Source organism: Nomascus leucogenys, chromosome 5 (assembly GCF_006542625.1).
Source record: "Nomascus leucogenys isolate Asia chromosome 5, Asia_NLE_v1, whole genome shotgun sequence".
Taxonomy (NCBI): domain Eukaryota; kingdom Metazoa; phylum Chordata; class Mammalia; order Primates; family Hylobatidae; genus Nomascus; species Nomascus leucogenys.
Window position 1 is genome coordinate 126,409,040 of NC_044385.1, and position 12,148 is coordinate 126,421,187.

The window sequence follows — 12,148 nt, forward strand, 5'->3', positions numbered from 1 at the left end:
ATTCTGGTTCTTTAGGCCTTTACTTTGCAGTCTTCTTACTTAGAAATCTGAGGTTTTAGTTACCTTGCTCTGCTGTTCAAATTTTGTGTTTGTGTCCAGGACGTGTAAAGAGCACAGAGAGAGTAGAAAAAACTTTGGGGTTTTACCTGCCCTCTTGAGACTGGCAGTTTCACTGATTGCAGAAGAATGTTTCTTCTCTCATTGTTTTGGCTCTTGCTGGCATCTGTGTCTGGTACCACAGCCACAAAATTACTTGGGGGTTGGGGCAAAAAAGAATAGAGCAAAAGAAAAAAAAAATATGGGAATGGAGATTTCCATAATGTTGTAAGTATCAGGAGCTCCCTTTTCTGCCTTTGAGTGAGATGAATAGGGCTTCTCCTGGAGTTCTCTCCGTCAGTGTCCTGCATTTCAGGCTTTTCCAAGGTCGGGCAGGGAGATCATGGGAGGAAAAGAAAATGATAAAACTCACCAATTGTTTATAGCAATTTGAATTCTTTTCTTCCTTGATCTGCCTGCTACTGTTAGCTTTTCCAAGTCTATAAATACTTGATTCATGCATTCTCTTGAGGTTTCATAGTTGAATTCAGTGGGATAGTTGGGGTGGTGCATGCTTAGTCCATCTTACCTGCAGTTAGAATGGCCAAGGGCGTTTCTTGAAAGCTACTTAAAAAACAAATGTGGGAAGGAATTAGCAGAATGCATGTTTGCATCTTGTATACTATGTTGTGTATCCTATATTATGGTAAAAGTTTGGTTGGATAATAGAGGAAAATAAAGGAGGTTTTCATTATTGATAGCACTATGTCCTAACCTTCATCTGAGGTTACTGGGAGAGAAAGGAAAGTGTTACAGTTAATTGCTTGAATGACTCAACTGCAGTAATATATAGTAAGCTGCTATTAATGATGCAGCATAGCTTGCCTCCTGTGGATGTTATTTTCTTTCCATAGGAGATAAACATTGAGAATCACAGACTTCCCAAAATCCAAACATTTTACCGTGACATTCAAGATCCATTCAAGTTCCTACTGATTTTTCTTCTACCATCCTTTCCCATCAGTCCCTTTTCATATATTTTATTTTCAAGCCATCTCACAGATTTCTAAATAGACTGGCACCTTTCACATTTCCACCATTTCGAATGTACTCTTTCTCTGTTCTCTCTCACTTTTTTCATTTATTAGAAATCCAGTTTTATTGTTCAATAGCCAATTCTTTGTGAAACCATTTGTACATATTATTTTTTATTACATTTATTTATTTATTTATTTATTTATTTATGAATGAGATGGAGTCTCACTCTGTCGCCCAGGCTGGAGTGCAGCGGCCTGATCTCGGCTCACTGCAAGCTCCACCTGCCAGGTTCAAGTGATTGTTATGCCTCAGCCTCCCGTGTAGCTGGGATTACAGGCATGCACCACCATGTCCAGCTGATTTTTTTGTATTTTCAGTAGAGACAGTGTTTCACCATGTCGGCCAGGCTGGTTTCAAACTACTGACCTCAAGTGATCCGCCCGCCTTGGCCTCCCAAAGTGCCAAGTTTACAGGCGTGAACCACCACACCCAGCCTTTATTACTGTTAATTGCAGTTGGTGTATAAGTCTGTCTTTCATACCAGACCAAACTCCTGGAGAGGTAGAGGACTGTGATTTATCATCTTTTTATACCTTGCTGTAATAAAGTATACCTGTAATAAATTTTTGAGTGGATCAGGGAAAAGAAAGGAAGTGTTCACGATTTAGTTAATGTTAAAGGGATATGATGGGTGGAACATCAAATAGTTAGAGAAGAGAGTGGAAAACAGAGGCAAGTACTGTTTAAGTGGAATTAGGAACTAATGTTTTGGGAAATATGTTTTGATGACTTTGAGTGTTGGCAATAATACTTGGAAATTCATCTTTTCTGATCTTTTTATTCTATACCGTTTTTCTTGCAGTAGGGCAGATTTTTTTTTTTTTCTCTAGTCTTTTCTCTTCAGAGAGCCAGCTGCCACCTCCTATAAGGTAGGGTTTTTCTACCTTGTGCTGTCCAGATGTTTCTTTTTATTTGAATTTATTTGTTTACTCTTTTACACAAAAGAGGCATGCCAACAGCTGCACTAAGTGTTCCTTCCTAAGCCAGCCAGACGTTTGGACTTGGAGAAAAGTTAGATTTTGAAATAAAAGACAGGTGGATTATAGCCCTTCATTCAACCATTCATTTTTTTCCTTGCCTATTGCTGCTGCCAGGTAGGGTGTCTTTAACCCATCTTTATAGTACATCTTGTCACAAATTTATTTCCAAAAATTAAAGGACTAATTCTTCCTGAAATCTCTATGAGATGAAATGAGCCGTCTTTTTTTTTTTGAGATGAAGTCTTGCTCTGTCTCCCAGGCTGGAGTGCAGTGGCATGATCTCGGCTCATGCAACCTCCACCTCCTGGGTTCAAGTGATTCTCCTCCCTCAGCCTCCCGAGTAGCTAGGATTGCAAGCGCGTGCCACCACACCCAGCTAATTTTTATATTTTTAGTAGAGATGAGGTTTTGCCATGTTGGCCAGGCTGGTCTCAAACCGCTGACCTCAGGTGATCCACCCACCTTGGCCTCCCAAAGTGCTGGGATTACAGGCATGAGCCACCACATCCAGCTGAAATGAGCCTTCTTACAGACTAGAGTCTATGTGGTTGTCCTAGTATGAGGCTGGTAAGCTTGCTGACATCATGCTTGCTTGGGCTTTCATCTGATGTGGTTCAGCTGGTGGCCCAGCATAGCATATCAGGCTCCCTGTATATGACAGTGCCACTGGAGGTGGGTCATTCTTCGACTAGTAGGTAATTTGATCTCCCCCGATACATATATGTTTTTTCACATTTTGGGCTGTGATTCTCCCCCTTACATGGGCTTCAATTCCAGGAAAGGTAGGAGTTGAGATACAGGTACCCTTCTTTTTTTCAATCCTGCTACTCTTGCTGTGTTTATCTGAGTGTGGTTCTCTTATACTCTGTAAACTAAGTCCCTACAGAGGAACTTCTGTTCCTGGTAGCTGGGCCTACTTAAGGAGTTGCAGGTAAATTCAGTGAATGGCACAATCACTTTGGGTCTTTAACTATTGAGTTAAAATATCTTTGGCCAGGTGCGGTGGCTCATGCCTGTAATCCCAGCATTTTGGGATGCTGAGGTGGGTGGATCATTTGAGGGTCAGGAGTTTGAGAGCAGCCTGACCAACATGGTGAAACCCCGTCTCTACTAAAAATACAAAAAAAAATTAGCTAGCTCTGGTGGTGCACGCGTGTAGTCCCAGCTACTTGGGAGGCTGAGGCATGAGAATCGTTTGCACCTGGGAGGCAGAGATTGCAGTGAGCCGAGATTGCGCCACTGTACTCCAGCCTGGGTGACAGAGCGAGACTCTGCATCCACAAAAAAATAAAAAATAAAAAATAAAAAATCTTTATTAATTATTAGTCTTGGATGAATAGGAAGAAGTAAAAATTGTTTCTTGAGCTCCTTCAAAGTACTCATTCTGTCTTCGGGTATAGAAGAATTTTCTTTTTTGGGAAATGGGGAGAAAGAATATTTTTGAAGAGAAAATAAAACACTTCGAGACATTTTTGTTTTCTTTTTGTTGTTGTTGTTTGTTTGGTTTTGAGTCAGGGTCCTGCTCTGTCACCCAGGCTAAAGTGTAGTGGCACGACCATAGCTCACTGCAACTTCAACTCATGGGCTCATGCAATCATTCTGCCTCAGCCTCCCAAGTAGCTGGGATTACAGGTGCCAGCCACCATGTCTGGCTAATTAAAAGAAATTTTTTTTTTGTAGAGATGGGGCCTCTGTGTTGCCCAAGCTGGTCTGGAACTCCTGGGCTCAAATGATCCTCCCACCTTGGCCTCCGAAAGTGTTGGGTTTACAGGCATGAGCCACCATGCCCGGCCCCAGATATTTCTGATGTCTTTAAATTTCATCTCACTGCTCAGTGAAAAATGACTGTGCTAAGGAAAACTTCTTGAGCTCCGTAACTGCTTTTCATGATTACCTTCAATGTCTGGGCGCTAACTATACCAGGAAGCTTTTGAGTGGTTGATTTTGCCGCTATTTGTAATACTCACCTGAAAGTTTTTGGTAAGAAACTAAACAGCCATATACCATAAATCAAGAGTTGTCCTGTCTTTTGGGATCCCAGCAAAAATATTGGATAATGTGGGAAATGGAATCTGAGCCCAGAAAGCCAGCTTTTAGAGTTTCTAGGAATGCCATGATGTCTGAATAGATACCATGAGAAAGAGACTCACCATTAAGATACATAAATAGAGGAATAGCTGTAATAATTTAGGACTGGTATGATCACTTTCATGTACTCATTTTTATATCATATTAGATGCTCACTAGATTAGTTGATGCTTTTCATGACAGTCTTAAAAATAAGTTTTAACTGATCAATTGTAGAAAACTATGTTCTTGTTTATAATCTTTGATTTTTAAATTAAAAATACATACACTATATATTTCCTGTGTTAAGAAATGAAAAAATTTAAAAGTCCTGACTTATAATTAAGGCTGTTGGGATGAGCCAGACTTCATCTTCCTGTCCCAAATTCCCAGGGAAGAGAAAAAGTTGAAGAGAAAAGACCTAAAGATAAACAACAAACCAGGATTTTGATGGAAAACGGTAAAGAGTACTCGTGGGATCCTGGAAACGCTGATCCTGGAAACAGTGAGGAATTTTGAAAGAGAGATGGCTGATGGGATCATGCAGCAGGAAACCCCAGTCTGAAACACAGATAGGAGAGGATGGCTGCAAAGATGGGAGCAGCTCCAGAGGAGACAGCCTTGAGCACAAGAAGTGACATCCAGCCAGGTGATTCTTCCACACTCAGTGTCCGTGAGGGAGCAGATGATTCGTAAACAGGTAGAGCCATATCTTGGAATTCTTTAGTAGTTAAAAAGACTGAGGTGGATCTCTGTATATCAACAGAGAGCATCTCTTAAGACATTAAAAATGGAAAGAGAACTTGTGTAAGGACACATGTGGTATAACGATACCATTAATGGTAAAAGAATCCCAACCTAAAATATTGTTATAGTTACCTATGTAAAAGCATAGAGCATAGGTTCCCAACAGTGGCATTCTTCATATTATGGATTAGAGAACTCTATCATGGGTGACTGTCCTGCACATTATAGGATTTTTAGCAGCATCCCTGGCATCTTACCCACTAGATACTAGTAGTGTCCTCCCAGGCCCCAGTAGTGACAGCCAAAACTATCTACAGACATTGCCAACTGTGTCCTGGGGGACCAAATTGCTCCAAGTTGGGATCCCTTGGCATATATTGAAGTCTAATAATGCATATTCACCTGTTAAGTGATTACCAGAGAGAGACATTGTAATGGGGACAGGTGTGGTCAGTGGAGTTGTTAGCTTTATTTTGAATAAGAACGTTTAGGTATTACGGTTGGGCGCGGTGGCTCACTCCTGTAATCCCAGCACTTTGGGAAGCCAAAGCAGGCCGATCATGAGGTTAGGAGATGGAGACCATCCTGGCTAACATGGTGAAACCCCATCTCTACTAAAAATACAAAAAAATAGCTGGGTGTGGTGACATACACCTGTAGTCCCAGCGACTCAGGAGGCTGAGGCAGGAGAATTGCTTGAACCCAGGAGGTGGAGGTTGCAGTGAGCCGAGATTGCGCCTTTGCACCCCAGCCTGGGCGACAGAGTGAGACTCTGTCTCAAAAAAAAAAAAAAAAAAAAAAAAGAGTTTAGGTATTACATATATTTACATATATTATATGTAATTAAAAAACCAAAACAAAAGATAGTTTTGCTTTTTTTTTTGAGACAGTCTCGCTCTGTCACCTAGGCTAGAGCGCGCTGGTGCAATCTCAGCAGCTTGTTGCAATCTCTGCCTCCTGGGTTCAAGTGATTCTTGTGCCTCAGCCTCCCAAGCAGCTGGGACCATAGATGTGCGCCACCACACCCGGCTAATTTTTTGTATTTTTAGCAGAGATGGGGTTTCGCCATGCTGGCCAGGCTGATCTCAAACTCCTGGCCTCAAGCAATCTGCCTGCCTCCACCTCCCAAAGTGCTGGGATTACGGGCGTGAGCCACTGCACCGGCCAGCTTTGCCTTTTTATGAGATATCTGTTATATTAAATTTAAAAATGGTTAATGGTGGCTGGGCGCGGTGGCTCATGCCTGTAATCCCAGCACTTTGGGAGGCTGAGGCAGAGGGATCACGAGGTCAGGAGTTCGAGACCAGCCTGACCAACATGGTGAAACTCCGTCTCCACTAAAACTACAAAAATTAGCCGGGTGTTGTGACACATGCCTGTAATCCCAGCTACTCAGGAGGCTGAGGCAGGAGAATCACTTGAACCCAGGAGGCGGAGGTTGCAGTGAGCCGAGATCGTGCCACTGCACTCCAGCCTGGGCGACAGAGTGTGAGACTCCATCTCAAAAAAAAAAAAAAAAAGATTCATGGTTAGAAGAAATACAGATAGCTCACAAACATGCAAATATGCCCAAACTCACTAATAACCAGGAAAATGCAAATTTAAAAAATGAGGAATCATTTTTCTCCATTACATTAATAAAATTAGAAAGATAAACCATGTTCAATGATAGTGTAGTGTGGGGAAATTAATCTCTAATAGTAGTGTAAGTTGACCTAAGATTTTAAATGTGTAGTTTGTGGTATTTGTACTTTTAAATATTTTTCTTATAGAAATATACATATGTATGCAGATTGGCATGTTTAGGGAAGCTTATTGCAGCGCACAATACCTGCAAATTGTAACCATGTCCAATATTAGGAGAATGGCTAAATAACTTATGATTCATCTAGATTACTAGAAATACTGGGTAGCAGTTAAAAATTATGAGGTAGAATTCTAAAAAAAAAAAAAAAACTGAGTGATAAAATTAGTTGTAGAATAAAATGTAGTGTGATTCAGTTTATACCAAGAAAAATATTAAACACAAAATAAAACTCTGCACTTTTATGTCTGCATATCCATATGAAAATGCTTAGGTAAATTTGGAAGGACACATGCAAAACTGATCATGGCTGGATAATAGGAAATGGGACTAGGAGCCTTTAAAACAGGGCAGGGAATAATGGTTATCTGGTATCTATACTGTTTAAGCTTTTTTTCTTTTTAAGCAAAGGAGTAACTCATACATTACTTGGGTAATTACAATAAAATTGAAAAATGTAAGAACATCTAAATGACTTGCTTTATATGCACAGTGTCGTCATTTAGTGGCCTGTGTTGAGCAGTGATAGCTGCTGCTGGGGCTCTGGTAGGGCTTTAAGATCCCATGACTTTTGGTGGCTCTCCATATTTTGTGGAATTGGCATTAGCTGTTCATATGGTTTGGAAACACTTTTTTAAAAATATTGATTTCAGTGGAGATTATTTCCCAATCCTATTCCTAGAATTTCACTCTGTTATTGCTTCAGAAAGATGTATTCAGAAATATATGACTGTGTATTTATGTCTTCATCGCTAGACTTTGAATGCATGTGTGATAGCTTTCTCTTTAGTAAGTGGAAAATAATATTAAAGATTGCAAGCTAGAGCTGAGCCCACACTCTTACTGGTATTTTCTTGTTTCCTCCCCTAACCTTACCTTGTCATAGTTTTTCTTAGGTAGTATTATTTATTTATTTTTTACTATATAGTGACATTCTTCAAATGTATACTTTTACTCTGGCTTGTTGGTAATTGTCCAGAAATTGTAATGGATCTATATAGTTTTTGTTGTGTTTTTTATAAAATCTGTATAACGTAAAGTTTACTATTTTGCTCATTTTATTTCATTTATTTAATTATTTTATGTTTTTACAGATGGGGTCACACTATGTTGCCCAGGTTGGACTTGAACTCCTGGGCTTGAGTGATCCTCCTGCCTCAGCCTCCTAAGCCGCGGGGCCTGCAGGAGCTGTGCCACTGCACATGGCAGTTTTAGTCTTTTTATTTTTTATTTTTTGAGACAGGATCTCACTCTGTTACCCAGGATGGAGTGCAGTAGTGGAATCACAGCTCACTGCCACCTTAGCCTCCCCTTGGGAAGCCTCTTGGGTCTGCCACTGCTTGTCAGAAACTTTTTACTCTGAATTATTTCATATCTCAGGTATTTTTACCTAGTTATTTTGCACATTACCCTTCTCAAACTCATTTGTTCAAGTTTTTCCTAAGCTAATAAAGGAAAACAAACCTGAGTCATTTCTTGGCTGTCACTCTGCCTCTCCTACTCTTTACATCCAACCGTATGTACAGTCCCCACCCCACCCACCCCACCCCTACTCTACTTTTTCCTCTGCTTTATTCTGCAGTCCTTTCCTTTGTGGTCTAGTACCCACCAGCTACACTGACATGACTCTTGCTAAGGTTTTGCTTGAATACTTGATGTCTCCTTTCTCTCTGTCATTCCTCCCCTTCTCCCTTGATGCTTCTGCTAAGGGGTCAGTGGTATGAGAAGATAGTTCTCCTCCTGCTGGTTTTCATTATTTTGTTGTTTACTGTATCGTCAGGAATGCATGCTAGCAAGACAAAGACTAAAACAAAAAACAACTCAAACAACAAAAAAACCCCAAACATCTTTGTTTTGGTTCCTAGATTGATTCAGTATTAGTTCCCTTTTGTGAAATGAAAACAGGATTGTAGAAAATGGGCTGGGAATTTTGCAACTGGCAAAAATGTATTCTCTTTTTTCCCTGTAGTTTAAAATGTTACCACTTTGAAACTCAGGTAAGTTATCTTAGAAGAAAAGTAGTAGTCACTAATTCTACCATCCAAAATAACCATGAATAAATATGTCTTGGTGCTACACATGTAGTTTTTCAAAATGGAATCAAAGCGAATCTTTAAAAAAAAATTTTGTTTTCTATGATCAAATTGCCTTTCTGGGAAAGGACATGCCAGAATTTTAGTTTTTTAAAACTTGTATAAAGTATCTTTAGATACTTTGAATGAAATAGAAAGAGTTCTATTCTTTTTTTTTAGAAATAGGATTTTATCTGGTTGTTTGATTTTTTTTTTTTTCAGTTATTCAAATGAAGATTGATGCAGTCGACTTTCCTTTAACCTTTTAGTCTTTCAGGGTAATTTTCTTTCTTTTTTTTTTTGAGACTCTCAATAAGTTTATTATTTTTTAAATTGTGGTAAAATGCTTATAAGGAAATTTACCATCTTAACTATTTTTAAATGTACAGTTCAGTGGCATTAAGTACATTCACATTGTTGTGCAGCCATCACTATAATCCATTTCCAGAACTCTTTTCATATTGCAAAACTGAAACTCTGTATCCATTAAACAGTAACTCCCCATTCCAGGATCCCCACAGTCTCTGGCAACCACCATTCTACTTTCAGGATAATTTTCATTGGTTAGTAATGTTTGGATAATTTGATTAGATTTGGTGGATACTGAAGACTGGCCGGGTTATGTTAGGTGTTGCTACTTTCAGCCAAGGAGTGCATCTAGTCTGTATTATGTCATCCTTGGAGTGTTCTACCCAGTGTCTTGCATTGAAGGACATCACAAGGAAAACTCTTGTATTCTCGGTCGTGGTAAATAGTGTCCACTTCATTACAGATCTCCTTGAGTGATAGGTTTCAAAATATCTCTAGGCGTGAAGAAAAGCTGCTTGTCTTCTCTACCTTTCTCAGTATGTACTAGTTTAGAAGGTATTCAAAAGCTTTCACTGAGACCATTGAGTTTTATACTAAATATAATATGTGGCCTAGCACTTTTTATCACTCATATGCAATCTATTTGATAAGGACAGGGACCAAAATAGAATGTCTTTTTCAATGTATTTTAGGCATCTAATTGACTAATATGAAATTTTCTATTAATCCAAAGTTTTTAAATGCAGGCATAATTCCCCCCCGCCCACCCGCAAAGATTCAGTCTTGCTCTGTTGCCCAGGCTGGAGTGCAGTGGCCTGATCGGCTCACTGCAACCTCTGCCTCCCAGGTTCGGCAATTCTCCTGCCTCAGCCTCCCGAGTAGCTGGGATTACAGGCGTGCACCATTACGCCTAGGTAATTTTTTTTTGTATTTTTTGGTAGAGACGGGGTTTCACCATGTTGGTCAGGCAGGTCTTCAACCCCTGACCTTGTGATCCACCTGCCTCGGCCTCCCAAAGTGCTGGGATTGTAGGCGTGAGCTACTGCACCTGGCCGCAGGCATAATTTTTAACCTATTTATATCCAAACATTTAAATTTATTTATTTATTATTTTTATTATTGTATATTTTTATTTATATTATTATTTCAAATTGTTTATTAAGTATGAATTTTACAAACTTTACTTATATTAGCGGTAACGGTGGAGCGGGAGAGTATTGCGCCTTCTCCAAGCTGCCTGGAGAGAACCACCAATAATGTGGTGGAACTTATGGCCGTTTCCAAGGGCCACGGCTCTTTTGGCCTGTAGATGTCAGCAGCCCACGCATCTCCCTGTGCAGTGGACTGGTTTGGTGATCCATTAGGTGTCAGGATTTCTTCTGATAGCTTTATGGAATGGATCAATGAGGATAACCTCAAAAAATTTGTATGTGGAATCTTCACCAACCCAGTAAGAATTCAAGACTCTCAAAGCCCCACAGTGGCATCCAGCTCGCTCCTCTGCAACGGACTGAAGGCTTGGAGCAAACTTTAGCTGGTTAACACCATGATGGACAGGCTTGCCGTAAGTTGCACCCTTAGGAACTGGGCATTTTCGGCCACCAGGGCGAACACGAATCCTATATATTACATAACCTTGCTTGGCCTCGTAGCCCAGTCGGCGCGCTTTAACAGGCTGGTTGGGGCAGGGAGCCCTGTGGAGAGCAGAGAGCTGGTGGTACTGCCAGCAGCGGACCCTCAGAAGAAAGCGCATGACATCAGACTGCTGCTTTCTCCATAGCTCCTGGATGTACTCGTATGCACCCACCTTGGCTTACCTGATGGCTGCTGCCGGACGGAAGAAAAGAAAGTTTAATTTATTTTTTAAAAGTTAATAAGGAAGATGATTTTTCTCAGTCTTGTAAGATGAAAAACACATCTGTTCTCCTAGTTTGTTATTTGGAAATTAGGCTCATACAGGTAATAGCTGATACAAGTAATTTTTCTCTGAAGAATAAAATAATTTAAAATATAAAACTAAATGCTTGGCCGGGCGTGGTGGCTCACGCCTGTAGTCCCAGCACTTTGGGAGGCCGAGGTAGGCGGATCACCTGAGGTCGGGAGTTCGAGACCAGCCTGACCCACATGGAGAAACTCTATCTCTACTAAAAATACAAAATTAGCCAGGCTTGGTGGCGCATGCCTGTAGTCCCAGCTACTTGGGAAGGCTGAGGCAGGAGAATCGCTTGAACCTGGGAGGTGGAGGTTGCGGTGAGCCGAGATTGCGCCATTGCACTCCAGCCTGGGCAAGAACAAAAACTCTTGTCTCAAAAAACAAAACAAAAAACAAACAAAAAACTAAATGCTTGATGGGAAAACTAATAATCTGCTTTAAAAATCTCTATTGGTTTTCTGAGAATGGAGAAGTTTATGAAGACAAACTATACTTAGTGTTAGTACTTAAAATGCTTTACTTTTCTTTTTGAAATATATAGCCAGCAAATCCTGCTTAATTGATTAGTCTACCTCAGTTTAAACTTTCCATGGTTGTTATATATTTCCTTTGCCATTAAAATATATAAAAAGGAATTTATATTTTTCAAGATGTTGAAATTTTTGAAACAAATATATCTAGTCAGCCTATGCAATATTAAGTCATTCTGCAGAATAGCATCTGCATTGCTTGAATATTGTTTGTTTTGTATTATTAAGCCAAAGAAAACACCTCACACATTTCATGCAACAGTGACAACAAAATTGAAATAGAGTTTCAAAAGTTTGTTAGATTGTTCTTTCCAGGTTGACTCTTAAGTGTCTCTTTAACTAAGGCAGTAGAGAATTCTAATGTTTTCTTTTGCATGGCTTTTTGCTACTAGTGACCCTGGGCTAGACTGTGGGCTTGTTGAGATGTCAATGAACCCTGCCCCCGAAGTAAGATTTATTCCTGCAAATGGAGGAAAAGAAGCCAACCAATCCTTTATAAACAATTTGTTTAGTCCTTCCTTGTAAAGTCCATAGCAGTTTTGACCTGCTTTTAATGCATGATTTATTCAAAT

The 12,148-nt window shown here is 40.0% G+C and overlaps 2 protein-coding genes across 6 annotated transcripts in view; one reads left to right on the top strand and one right to left on the bottom strand.

The window, feature by feature from the left end:
• PCCA (propionyl-CoA carboxylase subunit alpha) overlaps positions 1–12,148 on the top strand; it is a 439,915-nt gene that overhangs the window by 48,454 nt on the left and 379,313 nt on the right. Inside the window, exon 1 of one of the 5 annotated variants that reach the window (XM_030813634.1) lies at positions 4,697–4,881. The exons of 3 other annotated variants lie outside the window; for them this stretch is intronic. In XM_030813634.1, the coding sequence (XP_030669494.1) occupies positions 4,867–4,881 (15 nt within the window). In that variant the 5' untranslated portion in view covers positions 4,697–4,866. Of the gene's footprint in view, positions 1–4,696; positions 4,882–12,148 lie in introns of those variants that run through there. One more of the 5 variants, XM_030813635.1, reaches the window with a different exon arrangement.
• LOC101175711 (60S ribosomal protein L15-like) lies at positions 10,335–10,906 on the bottom strand. Its single transcript, XM_030813642.1, has 2 exons — positions 10,572–10,906; positions 10,335–10,452 (listed from the first exon to the last, which is right to left on the bottom strand). The coding sequence occupies exons 1-2, from the start codon at positions 10,864–10,866 to the stop codon at positions 10,382–10,384; spliced, it is 366 nt and encodes a 121-aa protein (XP_030669502.1). The 5' UTR covers positions 10,867–10,906; the 3' UTR covers positions 10,335–10,381.